Source organism: Xyrauchen texanus, chromosome 22, assembly GCF_025860055.1.
Source record: "Xyrauchen texanus isolate HMW12.3.18 chromosome 22, RBS_HiC_50CHRs, whole genome shotgun sequence".
NCBI classification, from domain to species: Eukaryota; Metazoa; Chordata; class Actinopteri; order Cypriniformes; family Catostomidae; genus Xyrauchen; species Xyrauchen texanus.
This window is the reverse complement of record NC_068297.1, coordinates 15,225,693-15,248,619: the sequence shown is the minus strand read 5'-3', so window position 1 is coordinate 15,248,619 and position 22,927 is coordinate 15,225,693. Positions and strand designations below refer to the sequence as shown.

The 22,927-nt window shown below is 38.2% G+C and overlaps 1 protein-coding gene across 3 annotated transcripts in view; it reads right to left on the bottom strand.

Annotated features, from left to right (window-relative positions):
* Positions 1–22,927, bottom strand: part of ehbp1 (EH domain binding protein 1) — a 190,321-nt gene that overhangs the window by 45,991 nt on the left and 121,403 nt on the right. For all 3 annotated transcript variants that reach the window (XM_052153523.1, XM_052153524.1, XM_052153525.1), the window contains 4 exons: positions 19,676–19,844; positions 12,317–12,468; positions 2,997–3,135; positions 2,480–2,580 (listed from right to left, as the gene is read on the bottom strand). In XM_052153523.1, coding sequence (XP_052009483.1) covers positions 2,480–2,580; positions 2,997–3,135; positions 12,317–12,468; positions 19,676–19,844 — 561 coding nt within the window. The remainder of the gene's footprint in view (positions 1–2,479; positions 2,581–2,996; positions 3,136–12,316; positions 12,469–19,675; positions 19,845–22,927) is intronic.

Sequence of the window (22,927 nt, the reverse complement as noted above, 5' to 3'; positions counted from 1 at the left end):
TAATAATCCTTTAGGTGAGTGTATATACATACATACACAGTACTCTGCAAAATTTTAGGCACTTAAGATTTTTCACAAAAACCTTTGTCTTAAGATGGTTATTTATATCTTCTGCTTTAGTGTCATTGAGTCAGTCTGGGATTACATAAAGAGACAAAAGCAATTGAGACCAAATATTGATTCAGCTTTTTTATGTTTACTGGACTTTGTATGATGTTATTTGATAAATGAAAACTATTTATGACATTATTTTTGAAGACATCCTCACTATGCAACATTTTACAGAAGTGCCTAAAACTTTTGCAAAGTACATACACACACACACACACACACACACACACACACACACACACACACACACACACACACACACACACACACACATCACACACATATGTATGCACACACACAAGATACAATACATAGCTAATCAAAACGTTAAACTAATTATTATCATTTCATAAAGATTTATTTATTCTGTCTATTTATTTACTGTCTTATAAAAAATATTTAACGAAAAACTGGCTGTTACAGCATCTATGGACTGTAGCTTTAAATGCTGGGGCTTAACCCAAGCATGAAGCCTCCGGCAGGACTGTGTGTGCTAACACACCAATATAAACACATTAAATGACCTCAGAGAGAATTCAGCATTACAAAATCCACTATTACAGCAGTCCGGAGACTAACACAGAGAGACAAATTGAAATATATGGGAGAGGTGGGTCAGTGCCTAAGGGCCTATCAGCAGGGATCTGACAGATCTATACAAACATGTGCTTAGATTCACTCATGTACTCATGTTTGGAGACATGCACACCCACCTCCTTTGGCATGTGGGAAAGACTGGAGTGAAGGATGAGCCAGTGATTAGGGAAAAATGGAGTAATTAAACTGCACGCTTATTTCTAAGTGTGTGATAGTGACAAGCACTCCTCCTTTTATTCCACTCATTTATTGGCCCTCCTCTGTCCTTCCTTCCCTCCTAGCACTCACAGTAAAGAGAGAGGAGGGAAAAAAGAGTGCCAATTTAAATTCACAACCTAAAGATTGCAGAAATGTGTATGTGTGTATATATATATATATATATATATATATATATATATATATATATATATATAAAAAAAATATTAGTGCTGATGCACATTATTTAGTAATGGCAAAGTGGGAAATGGTGGAAAAAGTTTTTTTCTTCTATCCAACACAGCACTTTTTCTGCTTCAGTCCTTCTGCTGTCCATCAAACTCCTTCTTCCTCTTCCTCGGTGCTCTATCAAATACTTCTCCCACAAATCAATTTTACACATGATCAGCACCCTCCCCCTGTTCTTGCCTCTCTGCCATAATTAAGTGTTGAAATTTCCATATATATTATATTAAATGCAAACATCATTTGCGGGGTAATTCAGCTTGAGCTGGGTAATGGGCAAGTTCAACACCCATTAACCCCAACACAGAGAGGGGCAAAGCGGGTCTCCACTGACCATCCCTCTCTCTCTCTCTCTCTCTCTCTCTCTCTCTCTCTCTCTCTCACTCTCACTCTCTCTCTGTATCTATCTCACTCTTCCCAGTGTAAGTTTCTCTTTGCCTTAGCCCTGTATATGGTGCTTCAATAATTAAAATCTGTTTCATTACTTCAATGCAGTATATCTGCATGGAGAGAAGGAAGGAATACAATATAGTGGAGTTCAAAAGTCCATGTAGAAAATCTGGAATTCAAAATCCAAATTAAAGGGACAGTTTATCCAAAAATGAAAACTCCATAATCATTTACAGTACTCAAATGTTGTTATTTCAAACCTGTATGGCTTTCTTTCTTCCATGGAACACAAAAGCAGATGTTAGGCAGAATGTTAGCCTCAGTCACCATTCATCTTCATTGTTTGGGTTCATTACATGGGAAAAAGAAGCAATGAAAGTAAATGGTGATGGAAGTTATCATTCTGCCTGACATCTCCTTATGTGTTCCATGAAGTACGTCTGAAATCCATAAGTCTGAAATTCCTATTAATTGTTCCATACAAACTTTTACCCAAATTCTTATGCTGATTTTATAATTTGTAATGAAAAAGTATTATATTTGAAAAATGCAAAATAGAAGGATTATAAAAAGTGGACTCCTGAACTCCACTGTATATTGAGAGAGATTGGTGGATAATGAAATGATTCAACAACAGAGGTGAAATCTGGGACAAACTGAACAGTTTAGAAATTAAAAGACAGAAAAGAAGGAGTGAAAGAGGGATTCCCATCCTTCTTTCCATCTCCATTTTCCTAATCTTACAATTATCAGGGAACAGATTTCTAATTGGCTGGCAGTCTCTCTTTGGCTTTAGGGAAGAACAGATTGACATCAACTCTCTCTGCCCCTCAGACAGATGTGAGTGACTGCGTGTGTGTGACGTCCAACCATGACACTGTATCACAGACAGCATAAGAATGAGCAGCAGTGACGGAGAATTTAAATATGCATTTAGTACTTCATCTTCAGTTGGCTTTCGTCCCTCTGTCTCTGTCAGAGCTCCTCTCTCCTCGGTCACTTGCTTGAGATCTTCAGGCACCGATCTCTGCCTTTTTACCTCTGAAAAGAGAGATGTTAAAAGTGGAAAATTTGTTCTCACCTGCGCACACAGACAGAATGGCCATAAATGAATATAAAGACAGTTTTATCAGTACCACACCATTTTAATACATCAGTCAGACCTTTTAAACCAACCAATCAGATCTGCCATGTCCATTACAGTAATCCCAAGGCATCTATAAACATCTTTTACGGCACCATTTTCAAACTGTTACTATTCTTATAGGCCAGTAAGAGACACATCTGACTACTATTTTAAGATTAAGTCTAATTGAAGTCCTGGTAGCAATATGAAAAACAACCATTAAATACATTTAATTATTGTTTGCTGCGCCATTTCAGAATGAAAGATCCTCAATAAACAATATGTAAGTCAAATTTGTGGAACTGACATCAGTGAAAGGAAGAGGCCTCACCTGGCCTGGTCTCTACATATTGGCTGAACGATTGAAGCTGTGTTTTCCTGACAGTAGACTCCTTGTGGAAGACAACAGGACTGCGCAGACGTTCTGTAGCCTTGCGAAGACGCTCGGCATGCAGCTCATTTGCATTATTCTATAAACACATTAAAAAGGGAAGGGGGGTGGTGGTGGGGGGGGAAGAGTAAAACCCTAGTTAACTTAAAAGTAGAGCAGAGTCATTTGAATACAAGTTGCTTCGGATGCCGGTTGACATTAAAGCAAAGAACAAATTAGACACACATGACCAAGAAATGTTAAATGCCGCAGCTCTGCACCTTCAGAACGATTGAGGAAAGGTTCTGCAGCATTTGGTACATCTTCGAGTCCCACATTAACTCACAATTAAGTCTACTTTCAACAAAACCTGAGCCAGAAAATATATTCAGATTATGCAAATTAAAAGCACCATTGTCTTGGAAGTGAACACGTGTTAGCAGCATCGCACCGCGCCTTCCAATCACCTCAATATTGAAATGTGTTATTATGTGCTGGGCCCAATAAGCCAAGCAGACTGGAAAGCGAAACGGTGCAGTTCAGAATAACATTTGCAATGTCAATAATAATAGGAAACGTCTAATAAAGTTTGCAATTAGCGAACACGTTCCACTGCTTGAGACTGAGAGGGAGAAACATTGTTAGCGCAAATGCTAGCTCACTGGTGTGTGCACGGAAACCAGACAGCTAATAAAGACAAACGCACATGCACACACAAGCGCATAAACAGATACAAATACAGCCTCTGGCCTGTTTGTTCTTCAATTATAACTTTCGAAAACAAAGCAGCAATTAAAATGTCCCTAGTGTGGACCAAATTTAGCCTAATCTCTGAGACGTTCAGCCTCTCTATATTTGAATGTTAACAGTTATGGCTGTTTATCCAACTTATGATTCCAAATGTTTATTCAGGGAAAATATCAGCTGTCAAAGCCTTCATTTGAGGCTTCTCTTAAGCTGTAGATATTCCTATGGGCTGGATGACCATCTTTAAGCATACTTATTAAAAATCACATGTTATTTCACCCGAGTACAACGAGTACCGCACTAACCACACAAAACCAAAGCTGTGAACGTTTATGTGTTAAAACGCCACATTCAACAGCCTGGATCTCTAGAGACAGAACAACAAAGCCCTTTAACCCTGTCTGATTCCTCTCATGTTAAAGTCCAAAGAAAACAAACAGGATTCAAACCAAAAGGCCTGCTCTCCCGAAGGACCTGAGGCCTCCAACCCTTACTAATACCCCCATCCTCGAAACACCTGTCCCCATGGCCCCTCAGTACCCCTGACTGGGGCAGATATCAGAGCTATCCCCACACTGCGATCTGTGCTTTTTAATCTGTTATCATCCTGATCATTATTGTGGTGGTGGGTATTATTTTGGCAGAGGTGTTTATGTGTGTGTATCGGGGATGCGTGACTAATGTTGCGGTCTGCTGCTCATTGCAGGCGGTTATCGTGTGCCACCATGGCAGCAGGCTCGAAGTGCATAGAGACAATCACTAATGAGACACAACCGAGAGCACTGGGGGACTGCAGTGAATATGCTGGGGGGAAACATCTCTGTCCCGTACTATTCTACTGCGGCCTTGAGTTGTGGGATAGGAGAATCCTCCAGGGAGTTAAGCGGTTTATTCAGTTTTTAAAAGTAAAAAGGCGGAAGGCTGGGTTTGTAAAGCCCTTGATAGAGGAAGTGTATGTGCTTCTAATATCTTTTGTTTTAAAAATGCAAAAGTTGAAAACATCAAGAGAGCATAAAAGAATAAGGAGCATTGCAAAGAAAGAAAAGATTTGATACTCTAATCTGACTCTGTGGATTTAAAAGAAGAGGGTGATGGTGACAAGAGGAGAGAGAGGGCTGCTCTTTCTTTAACACCCCACTAACCACTAGGGCTCAGAGTAGCAGTGCCCGTAACCTTGCTGATCCTCCCCTGGACCTCCAGGTCAGGTGCAGCAGGTGCGGGACAGTTCACTAGAGACTGACAGCACAAGGCCCCCATCACTAAATGCTTTGCTGATAGATCCTGATGGACTTGAAGGTTTTAGTAATGGATGATTACAGCACTGATGGTTATATAATACTCAACTGTCTTACAGTATGCAAGTCGAAAATACAGTCCTTTTGCTCTGGTGCTGGGTTTGTAATAGTATTGGTAACTTGACAATTCTTGAGACAAGTGTTCATACAAGAGATAAATACAAAGGGTATATCTCTGTAACGAAAAGATATGTCAAAAGTCCAAATCTGTATATCAAATATTGTCGGTTCAAATTTGCAAAGCTCAATGATAAACCACACTGGCATATACAGTATTAACACAAGACTACATTATGAAGGCAGATTTTTACAGAAAGGTTGAAATATGTTCTTAGGACAAAGGTATTTTTCTCGCAAATCATTTCAGGGCATGTTGTCACATTTATTAGGGCAGGCTGTCACATAGGTTTTGAATATCATACATTTATAGAATTCATTAATAAAAATATTTGTTCACCAAAACAATGACTTGGTATATTTGTTCATTACCTTTTTCCATTTATGTGGTTTCATGAGTCATTTTGTGCTGTATAATTATTATACTTAATACTTATACTTTAATTTAGCTGAAAAGCCTATAATAGGCTGTTTAAGGTAGGTGTAGAGTTAAGGAGAGGTGAAGATTTTGCTTTGGTGGTTGTAATGGTCACAAAAGGTCAACATATGGTCAATGCACTGTAAAATGCTAAATAGCTTTTTTGAAGCCACAATGCAGAAATTGACTTTCAAAAATAATCCAACCTTTAGATATATTTACTGGAGAAAGAAGTGACAACTAGCCCGATTTGCCCTAAAATAAATACACAAACAGTAAGAAAGCTTCCACTAAAAATATAAAATAACTTTAAAATCTAATTAGCCCAATTATGTACATGTATCCGACACAAAATAATTCCCTACATTTTGTATCTTCCTTTTTCATCAAGTTTCTAAACCAAAACAAACCAGTCTTGCCATTTAACCATTTAAATGTCAAGTTAAGATACATCATACATTTATTTTCTGAAAAATGTAATAAAAACATGACATGCCATAAGCCATATCCAGTATTTAACTGCCATATTGCGATTAATTATGCATCAGAATTTATTTAGATGATTTAGATTTATTTGATATTTATATTTTTCCCCTCCCCTAATTAATCTTTTTTTAAATGCATGTGTCAAACTTCTTGATGAGTGAAAATTTTGCATTATCCTTTTCATATTTGCAAATCACTCTATTCTCTGAAATCTACAGTGTAGTTTGCGAATGGTCCCTAGGAAGCCTCGACCAATCATTTCACACCTGCTGCAGCGGATGAATGAGGCCCGCCTACCCAAACTAACACAGGACTGCAGTCATTGTGCTTCAAAGAGCCTGCTAACATCTGCTCACAGAAAATCTCCTCTGTCAGCAGAGAGAAAGAGAGAAAAAGGGGTCAATTGGTGTGGGAAGTTAGTCGTCACTCTCTATGAAGATGCCCTGCAGTCACCACCTGGGGGCTCTGAATACAACAGCAAGGAGGTCATCACACACATATAAACACCAATCATACATAGGAGCAGTCTGCAGTACACAGGTATTCATGTTCTTAAACACATACACACAGAGAACCCTGGTATTTAATACACAGCAAATCAATCCAGTGCATGTCATCACTGTGAGCCACGTGCTGCTGTCAATATTCTCAAAGCTCTCTCCTCTCTCACGCTCACTGTAAGAAAAGGTCAGGTCTGATATGAGGGAGTTCTGAGGTAACACATGTCTAAAGTCTGTTCATTCCTGGCTTAACATATAAACACATGGTGTTACGCAGACAAATAATAAACAAGAGACAGTGAATCAAACAAAATCAACCTGTCTTACTTTTAAACTCCACCAACAGAGAAAAAGGAAAAGAGAGCAAATAAATGTACGTTCTTAAAAACAACATTTGCAATGCATTTACCTGTCATTACATGATGTATTTGTGTATATAACAGAATATAGTTCAACAGTCTGGTTAAGGAAGTAAAAATCATGGGATTTTAATGATTTTAAAGACAGACCTACCATGAGCTCTAGTGTTGTTAATCAATGGCACATGCTTCTGTTGAAGCCATCAGTCCACATTTTTTCAACTTAACATTTAAAAAATCATGTTTAATTGCAAAAAAAACTACACTACCCATGATCCAGCAGAAAAGATCCACCAATCAGAGTCGGAGAGAACAAAGTGCTTTAAACAAGCCCAGTAGCTACCAGCCACTCTCATGACGCAATCGAGTCTGTCTCCCATAAACTCTCGAACTACTTATATATTAGTATTTATTTGAATGTTTTGAAAAAATAAATAAAAATAAATGTATGTATTGTTTTACGCTTAATCAACAACAGTTTTTTTTTCTATCCTTATTACAAAAATTAGGGGTGGGTACAAAGGGTGTTTTTCCGATTACTCGTGATCTTCATTTGAATGTTCTTGATATCAATTCTTAAATCCCAAGCTCGCTCTTCCACTCAATGTGTAACCTTCTACTACAAAGAAAGGAAATCACAGGCATTTACAACCAAATTTCGTGCTGTGCGGCTAAAGTGAATATTTTTGGCAACTGGCTGGTGAATGTTTACATGTCACTCACTAGTAATTGTGTAGTTTAGTCGTGAAGTGTTCAGCAGCGAGATCATTTCACAGCATGTTGAGAGTAAAAGTTGTTCTGTGTAATGTGTGTGTCCAAGACAAGATCCACGCAACCCATTTGTAATTGAATACAGGCTCTTTTAATACCTTTTCTGTTCTTTAAAGTCAGCTGTTAATAATCATTTTTTAAAAAACACAAAAAAACATTCAAATCTAATCAAGCATCGCACAGATGAGGTAAAGCCATTTGAGTCCTCTCTAGTTAACATGTGCTCATTTAAAGGTAATGTTTACAGAAATGCTTTTGTTAAAGAGACAGTACCGGTTTTAGCACTTGTTCAACAAATCAATATAAATAATTTAAATAGTACAAATTATGCAATTTAACATAAATAAGTAACAAAAATAACATATAAAATATAATATATTATTTATGATTGAATACATTTATTTGTTCATTTTTATATATCCAAAATGTGACCAAAATGATGAAAAAGTAATAAAATATATTTAGTCAAATAAAAATTTTCCTAATGTAGTTAAAAGGTCCCCGGTATAATTAACATCATTAGCTGCGATATAATGTATTTTATATGCAAGCAAAAGGGACATTATATCTGAAATAAATCCATAAGAATCAATATCAAATCGAAGCAGAATCGAAAGCTTTGAATTGGAATCAAATTTAATTGGGAAATCTATATCAATACCCATAGTTTTTCATAATGTTATTATAGCAAGATCTACCAAACACAAACACAATATAAACATGGTTGGGTATTTTGATACCAAAACAAATAAAACTCAATCTTTTTTTAATTTAAGCATTGTTTTCAAGTAATTATTCAAGAGAAGTCAACCATCTTTAATTCTGTAAATAAGAACAAAGAAACAAATTAATAAAATATATATTTAAATTTTTTTTTACAGCAATAGCCTATGAAGTATTTAAGTAAACATTCAGAATGAAATGAAATGTAACATAAAACTACTAGCTACTCTGCCCGGTTGCGTAAAACACCTTAAGTGTAATTTTCCCTTAAGATCACCCAAATGTTTCCCTTAAACTTAAAAAACCTTTAAGTGTTACTCAAGGGTTTTTATGGGTAAAACATCCCAATTCCTTACAATTTCCTTACAAGCATTTCTTTTTTACTTAAGTGTGCCCTTAAAAACCATTAAGTATTGCATAAAGCCCCATAACTGCATTTTTCCTAAGTATTTCCTAAGGTTAGGAAAACTTCACCTTAAGTATAGGTTAAGAGTTTCAAGGTTTATAAAAATGAATAAATAGCTATGTTTATACAACCAATTGAAGAGTATAGTGTGTCAAGGCAAATTTTTAATGAGAAGGAGAACCCAGTTTAGACCATTTAAGCGATGAAAAACTGTTGCAGTTGTTGCAGAAGGACAGATTTGACGGTCACACATTATGAGAAATCACTAACAAGCTGGAGGGTGATCTAATAGGAACACACACAAACCAGAAGTGTACCCAGTATTATCTGCTCACGGTATTTTATAAACTGTACAAATGGATGAATTAAAATCATACCAAAAGTTAATTTGCGATATATCGCTAATTTTTATATATACAGTACTGTGCAAAAGTTTTAGGCACTTCTGAAACATTTTTCCTAGTGATGATTTCTTCAAAATAATGCCATGAATAGTTTTTATTTATAAATAAACATCATTCAAAGACCAGTAAACAAATAAACAAAAAAGCTAAATCAATATTTGGTGTGACCACTTTTGCCTTCAAAACAGCCCCTTTTCACCTAGGTACACCTGGACACAGTTTTTCTTGGTTGTTGGCAGAAGGATATTCCAAGCTTCTTGGAGAATTCGCCACAGTTCTTTTATTTATGCAGTAATCGTAAACTACTGTGATTGGTGCATACTGAAAAGTGTGACACGTGACAATGCTGTTAATGCACTGCTTCGCCACATTTCTTTTATTTATTTAGGCTGTCTCAGTTGTTTCTGTCTGTTCATGTGTTCCTTTGTGGGGGTCATGCAGTCTGTTGCAAGGCTCCCTGTTCTTCTATTCTATTCTATATGCAAAAGGAATATTTGGGAGTCTAAAATGTATATTTCATTTTGACTCAAAGCTGAAGACATAAATAACCATCTAAAAGACAAATAACTGACCACCACTAAAAATTTAATTTGAGGATTGTACATCAGGTACAAATGGAAATCCGCCTGTATATCCTCCAGAAAAAGAGTCTGAAAAATATTTATGCAGTAATCGTAAACTACTGTGATTGATGCATACTGAAAACTGCATACTAAACGCAGTTTATGCACTGCTTCAGAAGAGGTTGGACACTAATTTACACATGAATAATGATAAAGAGAAACTTTAATATTAAAATAAAATCATAGTGTAAATTTAAAGTATTTTTTTATGTGCTAAAATTGCCCAACTGTTGGTCAGGACATTTCTGATCTTCTGAAACTTCGCAGAGACATGCCGTGTCCATGGTAACAGTAGAGTTTTATTATGGTAAATCCTCGCTCACTGTAGTAAATCCCTTAATGGTTTCCCTTACCTAAGAGAAGTGTATAAGGGATTAGATGCAACACCCTCAAGTCATTCCCTCAGGTAAGCGGAAATCACGCTCTAAGTGTTATATTAAGGGGAAAATTTAAGGTGTGTTATGCAACCGGGCACTGGTCTTTACTGTTTGATTATGTTCCATTAATACTTTCTAAAGTTACTAAATTTATCCACAGTTTTCTAGTTATTGTTGTTTTAATCATATTAACATCATACTTATTAGACGCAGGTCTATTAGGTTACATTTATATAAGTCCAACATTTTGATACAAATTCTAATTTTTTTGTCCCACTTTTAACATTCACTTTATACATTACTGTTTGTATTTACATTAATATCTCGAGGGACATTTTTGGTGAAATTTTTAAATGTATTTGACTGTAGGAGTGTATCCACCTTTAGGAGCACACGCGCAAGTGAAGCGCACACACAGGCTGCCTGTGGCAAGGAAATGAAAAATCAATCATTAATATTTTTTTTATTTGTACTCACTATTTTCTTTCCCTTTTGACCTGTTATAGAGATCAACCAGTGGTTCTCTAGCGATTGGCGTAATGAGCACCCCTGCTTCATGGGATTGTAGTTCATTTTCTCATTAAAGAATTAAAAAATAAATAAATTCACCCAAAATTTTTAATCTCTCATCATTTACTCACCCTCATCCCATCTCAGATGTGTATGACTTTCTGTTCTCTGCAGAATACAAATTATGATTTTTAGAGGAAAATCTCAGCTCTGTCGGTCCTTAAAATGCAAGTGAATGGGTGCCAAAAACGTGACAGTAAAAATGTGACAGTAAACTGTCGTGATGTGGGTGAAGTTCTTGATTTTAAGTTTTTAACCATGATGAAACTGCAATGCGAGCACCGCCTTGGCTGCACAAACGGCACACGCAATTTTACCAGTCATGTCCCGTGTTGTGTGAAACTGCCTTGTTATGTTTCTATTACATTGGACACATACCCGTCTTTATGTTTTCGTCGAGCCAGCCACCTCGGTAGTCAATGTTATACAGTAATTTCTGTAGTTCAAGTGTATTGGTTGACTGATGAGTGTGCCTGTGCATGCGTGTTTGCTTAAACAGTAAAACAACTCTGGCTATGTTTACTACTTCAGGGGCTAATACAGCTGCATGCAGACAGAGATGTGTTCATTCATTTCGGTTTTATTTATTTATTAAAAAAATTTCATTGCATCACAAATGTCATGGACTCGGCTGGACTCTGAAAAAAAAATCCAGAGTCCCAAAGTCCGAGCAAAAATGCATCCGAGTGTCAAATCCAAGTCCATTAAAATTGGACTCGGACTCGAGTCCAAACTAGAGTACCCCAACTCTACATTTATGCTCACTTATGTGATTTTTTTTAGCTTAAAAAGTTTGGCACCCATTCATTTGCATTGTATGGACCAAAAGAGCAGAGACATTCTTCTAAAAATCTTCATCTGAGTTCAGCAGATGAAAGAAAGTCATACACATCTGGGATGGCATTAGTAAATGATGACAGAATTTAAATTTTTGGGAGAAATATTCCTTTAAGTACACAGTCTTCTACTAATGTCTTTTGTCTGATTTCAAACACTTTATTGCTTCAAATCAAAAGTTTATAATTTTGTTATTCACCTTTGAGCTGGTTGGTTTGGTTCATGACTTAGAACCCTTTTATGAAAGATTTTATGAAATCCCTATGAAAAAAAAATTATGGGAAAAATACTTCTGGAACCAAGACCTTATAAGTGGGCAGGCAATGCTGTGTTCTATATTAAACTGTAAATTCTAGGGCGGGATTTTGTTATCCATTGGGATTTGATTGGATCGAGACATGCTAGGCTATGATATAACTGGTAAATATTATTTTAGGCCATGAGAAGCTAAAGTGCTTGGCCACAAGCGCAGCAAATGACTTCACTTTTTGCATGCGCTCTCACACTGACCACAGGCATTTATATATAATGTACATAGAGTCAATTGTGATTTAATGTCTTTGAAGGGTCATGACCCTTTCAGAATGTACCAGTGACAATATACACATTCAATGCATGCTTGGAGCGAAAGGCTTCAAGTGCGATTACCTGTGAGCCACTTGGTTCAGGGCTGAGGGGAGAAGTACTGGACGCTGTCAGTGATGAGGAAGAGGATGATGAGGAAGGAGAGCTGCCGCCCTGTGGTCGAAACTCTGTCAGCTTCTTGAGCTTCAGGTCCACATGCCTGCTGTTCATCACACCTGGAGAGAGAGAAAGAGAAAGAGAGAGAGGGGTCAGAATTCACTGAGAAAATAGTAAGCGTTACATGCAGTGGCCACTTTTCTCCAACACACAGATAAGCAGAGAATATGGCAATGTTTCCCCTCAAGCAATCTGGCCCTCTCAACCTCACATATACACATACACGCATACATATACACACACTTTTGCCCAAGAGATAGTGAGAAGAAGTCACATCTGGTGTGTGCGATACACCTGGAACGCTGCGTCAGATTCTGATGAGCCTCTTTCTTGATTAATAAATGACACACACAGCATGTGTGCATCATAATCTTCAAGAAGTAACTGAAAACATAGCTCTTTCATAAGTACTGAATTAATCTTTAACTATAAAAAAGGCACTAAATAACAATACATAAATTAAAACAAAAAGTTTATTTTATCTACTTTTCTGCAGTTAACTCTCCAGACTTGTTAATGCAGTACTGCGAACATTGTTGTCTCCTGCATGATTAATTCCCAGCGGTTGCCCTCATGTGTGAGTATAGCTTAAAAAAGTGTCTATAAATGATTACATGTCAATTGAAACACAAACATGCTCTATTACAAATCCTCAGTCATGTCTGGCATTAACAGAGACAAACTTCATCTAGGTGCACACATTCTTACATACACATAACTCTTACCACTCTATCTGTCTGGCACACATGAACACAGAAATGGAAAATACTTTAAATCTCCTCCCTCCAGATAGAATTTGTCTTTCACATGTGTCCATCTTTATGTTTTTTCCCAGCTTTCTCCTGCTCTAGTAACCTTTTACTTGCAGGTTTAGCTGAATTTCTGGCCTTGCCCTCTCACTCTCTCATCTGGGCTGGAGATGAAAGTGAGGTGAGGAAGCTTTTCATGTGTGTCCCGTTCTCCTCTTCTCACAGCAACCCCCAATAATAAAAAAAAAACACCACAGGAGTCCTTTATCAAACCTCGCCACAAGGTAAGTGTACTGGCCAACAGTTTGCCCAAACACAAGAAAGTACACCTTTAAAGGGGTCATGACAAGAGGAATCTAATTTTTCCTGATCTTTCAACATATAAGAGGTCATTGTACTACAAAAACATACTGTAAGTTTCAGAACTCAAAACTTCCTACTCACTGCATAAAGAGCATTTGTTCAGACCAATCTGCCAAAACAACTCGTTCTCTACTTCCTCCACATGTGATGTCACACTGTGGTAGAAATTTGCATCTGACCATCTCCACAACAACACATCAATGCCTTCTTTACTTTTAAACTTTCAGAGCCCCGCCCAGTAGTGTTGAGCAGTGAGATGGCAAGGAGAGAGCAGGTCAGTCAAGAGCAGAGACCTGATCATAACAATATGTGTTTACTGTCAAGTCTTAAAAAATAAGCAGCATCAAAACAGAGTGTTTCTGACAGGGTCAGAATGATGGTGAAAAAATTAACATGTTTTACAAATATATGACTAATATTATAAGTGACCCTCAAGGAACATTAAAATAATACAAAAGGCATGTCATGACGGTGAAAGGCCATGAAGGTGAAAGACATTTAGACAGCCGTGTTCTGTATGATCTGCTGTGTTAATTGAGCATGGGGCCCTGCCCTGCCCTACATGTAGCTTTTTGTTTTTTTCCCCATGAAGTACACTTATAAGTTAGTTAAAGTTCCTTGCACCAAAATGCAACTTGAAATCTAATTTTACATGACCCTTTTCCACTCTCTAACCCTTTTGCACAGGGTGTTTCACTTCTGTTCCTTTGCAACTTTTATATGTAAATGACCTCTTATGATTGGCTAATGTCCTTGTAGTTCACACTGATGTTCATCAGGGCAAGCCAGATGGCTGAATACAGAATAGGTGATTTGTAAATGTGGATGCTCTTACTAAAACATCAACTTTCTTTTCATAATAATAAATATAAAACACAAACCAAACACGGTGGAAAACACAATATAGATAACATGCACCAGAAAACAGCAGACAAAGACAATGTCAGGTTTGCTTCAGTGATTTTCAGCTATATCTCATGTTAAAAACAAAAGCAAATTATTACTAGCTTCATATCTTATCTGGAGACATATTTTTTATCTTGGGAATATTTTTCAGTTTTTGTTTAATTAACTAAGAAAAAAGCTACAAAGCAAAAACAAAAGACCTACAGTATGAAAAGAATGTTCCCCAAAGAGAAATGAAATGTTATAAACATTCTCAGATTCCTATGAAAACAGATTATCTTATTTTCTCCAATGTTATTTTCAATTAAAAAAATCAGTAAATTCTTTAGGTGGTGGTGGTGAAAATAGCAAGTAATGACACTACAGACAGAAGAAATGATAAATGAAGGGTCGTGATGGTAGAGAAAATGGTCAAAGGGTTGACAAGAGAGAAACCCTGTATCTTAGCATGCATATTTCCCTGTCATGAGTGGGATGTCTGAATAATCAGTTCTTACGGATGCTTTGCTATCACTTAACACCACAGGAGCTGATGACCCATAAGATTAAATAAAAATGACAGCTCATTTCAAGTGTAAGCGCTATACAGTAGGTACAAAGAAAGTTGTTCCTCATGATTAAATTGAGTGAAAATATTTGCACTTGTTAAGATGTCATAAATCAAAGAACACATGGGGCAGAGGACAATGCCAAACAAGGCGAAAGTAGTATGTTCATTAAATGTGTTTATACTACTCACATGCGTACCAACAAAACAAACTTCAATTGTCGAGAAATACTTTTTTCAACTAATTCAGTACATACTATGACAATACAGGAATTTGGACGCAACCAAAGAAACTTACTCATTCAGGTCAATTAAATGTTGCGGCAGATAAGGGAAAAACAGACAGAAGCAGATGCAGACAGACAAATCACTGCACACTGATGAGCCAACACATGCAGCTAGGGGCCTCTAGGGTTAGTGCACACACAATCACACACACACACACACACACACACACACACACACACACACACACACACACACACACACACACACACACACACACACACACACACACACACACACACGCACAAGCAGAGGTTTCACACACACACGCACAAGCAGAGGTCATGCAGTGGTTACCCAGAGAGGCCAGGTCACTGGTAGAGTTACTAAAATCATCCTCCATTAGACATGAAGACGACAGCTCCTCGTCAGTGTTAGTATCAGTAACATCATCAGCGTAAGATGCCGTAGATTGTTTTTCACTCCTGCCCTCCTCATCCACACCCTCCACACCCATCCCATCCACCACATCTGCAAGCGAATAAGGAGGACCAGAAAAGAGGAAAGAAAGACATAGAAGATTAGTGAAGCGTTGAATGTTAGTTTTATATTCTAGCATAAAAAACCCCTTTGTTAGTAAAGAGTTAGATGATGCAAGAAAAGCATGTTTAAATTAATGTGGCATTAATTCCACACACACACACACACACACACACACACACACACACACACACACACACACACACACACACACACACACATATATATATATGTTTTCATCATCCCAGTGTTTTGGGGTGGAATAAACCAACAAATAGCTTCATGAAAACTGTCTCCGTAAATTAGGCTGGGAAAAAGAAAATTTTAAAACATAAAAACAGAAACATTTCAAGACAAGAAACAAAAATGTACACTTCCCCTTTGACAGAAGTTATATCTTTTTTAGTTTTGCTGATTCATATTGTCTAGAGCTGCTCTGACATCAGTGAGTTTGTGTTTGAAATCAGGCTGAGAGTGTCTGGCAGAGTTGAGTTCTATCTCTCTCTCTGTGAGTGTATGTGTGTGTGTTGCATGGCAGATTTGGCTTGACGGCAAAATCTCCTCCAGAGCTCCTCTTCCGCATCCACAGATCCGAATCCCACAGAGCCCTTGACAATACACACTCAATTCAGACACATCGATCTCATTCAGTTATATGGTAACCAGAGCACAGCCACACAGCCACACAGCCACACACACACACACACACACACACACACACACACACACACACACACAAACAGACAGACAGAGCGCTTCAAACTTAAATAAGAGACAAAAACAAATAGGAAAATTCCACATGATATCCCCAGAGAAATGCGCCCACAATGAGAAAGAGAGAGAAAGAAATGTAAAAGACACAGCGTTCCATTTTCCCTCTCCCTCATGCATTTTTTAATTTACTTTTCATGATACACTGACACACATACACACATGGGCAGTGCTAAGCTAATTAACAGAATGCATGGTGCTGGAGTTGGTGAAAGTTTTGCTGGTGAATGTTTCGCTCTACTCAGCCCGAGCTCTCACAGAATTAGAGCAGAGTGTGTGTGTGTGTGTGTGTGTGTTGGTGGGATTATGCGTTCTGCACGATAAGCCTTGTGCATCAAGCCTATAGCATTTTCCTCAGACCTGATTTTTAATGAGATCCACAATTAGCAGAGTTCAACAGCCTGAAAGGCCAAATAAACCACGTTTTTTCCTTCTCTTTTCATTTTTCCCTTCCTCAATCCATTTTGGCCTCCATATGTCTGACCTGTTTTTCTGTGCTCTGTCTGTACGGGTTTGTCCACCTCTGTGGGCTGTTGTGAGAGGTGTTTTGTGGTATTTCTGGGCTGGGGTAAACGAGTAGAATGGCGTGATTGCGGAGGAGGAGGGAACACTATTAAGCGGACGGGGAGAGGATGAAGAGAAAATGGAGGGCGTCAAAGAGAGAGAGATGAAAGAGATGAAAGGAAAGGAATATTGTGTCTCCCCTTGAGCTGTGAAATGGTACACACGGACATGAGCCGCCACAGAATTAGGCACAGCGGCTAACCAGCTACGATAACACCACTCTTATTCAGCTTGTATTAAACAACACCTAGTCGCAATGCTGACACCCTCTCATTTTTAATTATACGCAGCAGCTAGCCAGAACGCAAACACCTCTCAGCATAAACCCGTTTAATAACGCCTGCCCGCTATGCTAAAGCCTCACTGTTTCCACACAGTATACCCAGCGGTTAGCTAACGGGCTGTCTCATGGTCCTGTAATGTGAAATAAAAGGAGAAATGGAAGCAGATGATAACACAGGATACAGTGGGGCAGCAGAGCAGAAGGAGATGCCATCTACGGGACTCCTCCGCAGCAATGAGCCGCTGATTACCCGGCATGGGTGTGTTTTGTAATGGTGGTGATGATGATGAGGTCTATGTGGACTGGTGCGTATGTGTGTGTGTTGGGGCATAGGGCACCTTTGGCTTTCGTCAGATGCTCAGAGTTTTCTTGATGTTTTTCTGAAGGGATTATGTGGGAACCGACAGCCTGAACAAATGGAAGTGAAGCCCTCTGTGAACACCTCAAATTAGAATTCAGTGTACGTGAGTGTGTTAGTGTGTTTCTTAATGTGATGCTCCTCTGGGCCTTGAAAGTATTGGTTGCGATTATGGTTTGATCACCTTTTTAAGGCAGACATATGGGTTGAAAGCCACTAATGGACACACACACAAAAACACTTACAGCCTGCTCTTAATAGACACACAGAGATTTACAGAAACACTTTATCAACCCATCAGCTTCCTCATATTCTGCTAGGAAAATGTTTAGTCTGTGGGAGGCATAAAAAACAACAACAACAATAATAGAAAATGTGTCATCCAAATAAACAAATCTTGATGCAGGAATAAAATGCACCATGATGACTGAATGTGCGCCCACCAGTGCGGCAGTTTCAAAACAAACAGGAACAGTACACCTGAAATAATATACAATTATGACAGTACATTCTGTCATAATTTACTCACCCTCATGTTGTTCCAAACCTGTATGACTTTTTCCCCCATGTAAAACAAAACATGATGTTAGGTAGAATGTTAGTCACCATTCACTTTCATAGCATTTTTTTTTTCATCCAATGAAAGTGAACAGTGACTGAGAATAAACCTTCTATTATTTCCTTTTGATTTACACAGAGGAGAGTCAGTCATAGGGGTTTGGAACAACATGAGGGTAAGAAAATTATGACAATTACATTTTGTGTGAACCATGACATCTGGGATAGTTCACCCAAAAATAAAAATTCTCTCATCATTTTTTCACCCTCATGCCATCCCAGATGTGTATGACTTTCTTCTGCAGAACACAAACAAAGACTTTTAGAAGAATATTTCAGCTCTGTAGGTCCTTACAATGCAAGTGAATGGTGACATTTGTAGCTCTAAAAATCACATAAAGGAAACATAAAAGTAATCAATATGACACCAGAGGTTAAATCCATGTCTTCAGAAGCAATTAAATAGGAGTGGGTGAGAAACAGATAAAAATCCTTCTTTTACTCTATATCTCTACTTTCACTTTTAATTCTGAATGTCACATGCGGTGCCTGTTTTGTTTCACTTTCACATCTGAACACCTTTCACAAAAGGACACCCACACCTATTAATTAGCTTCTGAAGATATAGATTTAAACACTAGATTCATATGGATTACTGTTATATTTCTTTTATGTGATTTTTATGGCTACAAATGTCTGATCACCATTCACTTGCATTGTATGAACCTACAGAGCTGATATATAAAAAATTCTGCTGAAAAAAGAAAGTCATACACATCTAGGATGGCATGAGGGTGAGTAAACTATGAGAATTACATTTTTGGGTGAACAATCCCTTTAATTAACTGCCTTGCTCTCTATTGCCTACGCTGACAGCTGACTTCTGAAGCAACATCCTAGTTTCAATGGAACCTTTGAAGTAACCGATTTGGAGTGATCTACATAGGTAACAACTGTGTGCATCTTTAAAATAGAGTTCCTCACATGAAATACATGGAAGACAGGACTAGCAATTACTTCAATAGAGTTTGGTGTTAGTATGTTGTTAAACTAATGACACAATACTCTAACAGTACTGAATGTATTATATTTATAAACTACATATTATAATCTCACTTCGTCCAACATTTTGGATGAATTCTTTCACTGAGCTTTGTTGCATTATAGAGTTGCCTTATGAATGAGGTCTAAAGAAGCCATCCATCCTTTGCAACACACTTTGTGCTTGAAGCTGTCTTGGTAGGCAAAGTTTTGGAACAGAGTCATGTGTATGGTTTTTCAGAATGAATGCATGCAGATTTGATTGTGTGTTTGCATGTCTATGAGAAAGTGTGTATGCATGCATGCGTTTATGCATTGTGAGTTGTGCGTGCTAGGCCTATAAAAGCCCCCCTGTACTCACCTCCAGCTGTCTTTGACCTTCCTTTTAAGTTGTTCCCAGCTGTACTATAGGCAATAGAGGTGGAGTCAACATAGAGAGGCAGTTCAGCCATCTTTACTCCAGATCGAGCCTCTGCTATCAGCTGCCTGGCTCTCTCTCTCAGCTGCCTGCGCCGTTCTTCATCACGCTCCTGACACACACACACACACAGAGAAAGAGAGGGGTTATTGAACAGGTGCTATCTCAAGTAATTGACAGAAATGGCATTTCACGTTTCTCTCTCTCCCATCAGATCAGACTGATAGCACCTTTTTTACTAGCCAGGATGGAGGTCCCTGGAAACCCCAGAGAGAGAGAGAGAGAGAGAGAGAGAGAGAGAGAGAGAGAGAGAGAGAGAGAGAGAGAGAGAGAGAGAGAGAGAGAGAGAGAGAGAGAGAGTGTGTTGAATATACTGTCATCAATTCTGTACAGGTCCAGGCATAATAAACCTGAGATACTGGAGTGTCATTTTCTGTGTTAGGCAGAGAGAGAAAGATATGAATGCAAAAACAAGCACCCCATCATGTGTAAATAGAGAGAGGAGAAACGGAATTGGGAAATGTTGCAAGTCGAGATCAGACATGGCATTGCCTGCACAAGGAACCACTAAACCGCTAGGCCATGGTCCAACCTGTACAACATTTTAAGTAAAAAATACTTCTTAATGATATCTAACAACTGATTTCTATGCATTTTAACAGTTATTCACTGGTTGCTGTCACAATATATTATTAATGGGTATCTTTCATTATAAAGAGATGAACATTAGGTGATTTACGGTTAAGCTGATTTTAATGTCCCGTCCCCCAATGCTGACTAATAATAGCAAAAAGCAAATCATGGTTTATGACTGTGACAATCTAAAGGGTATTTAAAACAAATGCCCTTCATATGTTCCATCCCAACTTACTATTTCAATAGGAAATACACCAAAATTCACACACACATTCAAACTGAGGTTAGAGTTAGGGTGAGTAAACTAGCTCCACAGACAGCCAGGAGCATACACACATCCCCTTTCTGTATTTTCAAAGTGCTAACAGGTTTCTGGAGCAGAAGAGCAGAGAGTGAATTATCCCAATTCATTATACTGTAGAAGCGTTAAGCTAATTAACCCCATTTCACCCGTTTGACTAAAGCCATTGTTAAAGAGGACAATAAGCAGAGCGATGCAGATGAGGGAATCCCAGCAGCCCCTTGGATGGGTCCAGCCCAGAGGGGTCCAGCCCGGAGGCCTCCTGCGTCTCAGGGTAATTGGAACATGCAAGACAAAGCTAAGGCCAGGTTACACCTGACAACACAGCAACGCTACTCCTGCCAAAGCTGAATTGTGCACGTCCACAGTGCTCCTCAAAATTAATACATTTGCTCTGATAGGAAGATGTCATAGAGTAGCCATTAACATGTTGTCAATTAATTAAATACTTAACAAAAAACAAACAGAGCTGTGTGAAAATGTCCTCCTTTTTCTTGGTCTCCTGCTGGGAGAACAAAAACAGCTTTAACCAGCCTTAATTAGTTTTCTGGTCTCCAGCTAAGGTTTTTAAGGGTTTCTAAGCAGAAGGTCAGGTTGGGAAACCAGCTAAACCAGCAAAGACCTGAAAACCATCTGGTTTAAGCTGTTCTATCCAGCTGGTAATTATGAGTGTTTCATATGAGCTGTGATGCTTTTGCACTGTTCTCAAAATAACATTTAATGTAATATAATTTTCATTCTGCGGCTGGAGTATAAACCACTACATGATCAGCTCAACCTCACAAGTATCAATACACACAACCTTCAACACACTATTTTACATACAGTGATTCAAGGCTGGGCTGGCCATTAGCACAGAAAATGAGATTCCCTGTGTGTGGGTGCCCAGAGGACAGGATTACCACCGGGCCCAGCGTAAACTGCTTTTAGGCAACTCTGGAAATGTTCTGTAATAGTATAGGAAAATTAACAACAGCTGACATAAAGAGGATAGAGAAGAGCTTCAAACAACATCAACATAATGATGACATTTAATAGAAGCTCGAATTGTACAAGGGCAGATGCTTAATGAAGTTGGAAATGCATAGTATAATTTGGATAAACAGTGACCTAAAGACCTGACAGCAATTTGCAGGAACAAACTGAGAGAATGTTAATGATTTTAAATAAGAGGGATTGATAACCAACAGACCGTTGATGATGATAGACAAAGTTGAGTAGATTTCAACTTTATGCAAATAAACAGTGACAAGACACGGCGACTACCAACGGGAGATAGAGGAGCTCACAAGATCCACTTCATGATCCACTAAGATACAGAAATCAAGTAGGAATGCCTTCTAGCATCAAACAGTGCAGCAATTTGGCAACCTCTGTCGGTTTATTTAAAACTGATTGAATTTTTTTTTTTTATTCTGAAGCAAGGTCGATTTTTTTCTATTGTCCAGATACCGGATAATTCACGATTTCCAAGTATTTGAGAGGCAAACATTTGGCACTGAACTTGGTGGGAATAGTTTTGGTCTGAAATACGGTTTGCCAATATTTTATATTTCCATGTAGTTTAATTGGTTTTGAACTTGGTGTGCAAGTCCGTAGAACCAGAAACAAGCTGAAAAGACTTCCTCACTGTTTTTTACTATGTGTATTGATGCTTTATCAATATTTAATGTAAAACCATTATGCTAATCAAGTACAATGACATTGATAATAAAGAGATTGAAGGAGAATGACAGGAATTGAAGGTGTGAGTCAATGCGTGTGGACTAACACAATCATTCAAACACGCAGACAGATGCCTCAATTCAATCAGCCTTTTACAATGACAGAATAATCACTGTGGAATGATCCATTTCTACAGTGGCAATGAGGTGTGAAACTGTCTCTCCTCTTATGAAGAGATTCCTTTAATCACTCTCTCTCGCTCTCTGTTCAAATGGACTTCAAGTGGCTCTTCTTCAGATACACTGAAGCCTGACCGTTCAGTCTGGACTATCCAACTGGGCTATACACGGAGTGAGAGGAAGAGAGGGCAGAGAGACCAGTGGCCCATCCATCTTCACAGCTGCTGATCTCCAAGGATAATGAGGGCATACAAGAGAACAAGAAGAAAAAGAATGAAGACCATCAGGGGTGGCAGAAACAGCGACAATGTCATAGTTAAAGGTGGAGAAGAAAACATTGAGTGTGGGAAGACTTTGCTCTATTTTTTGGAAGAAAAAATAGAGAAAAAGCGGTGTAAAAGATAATGGAGGGCT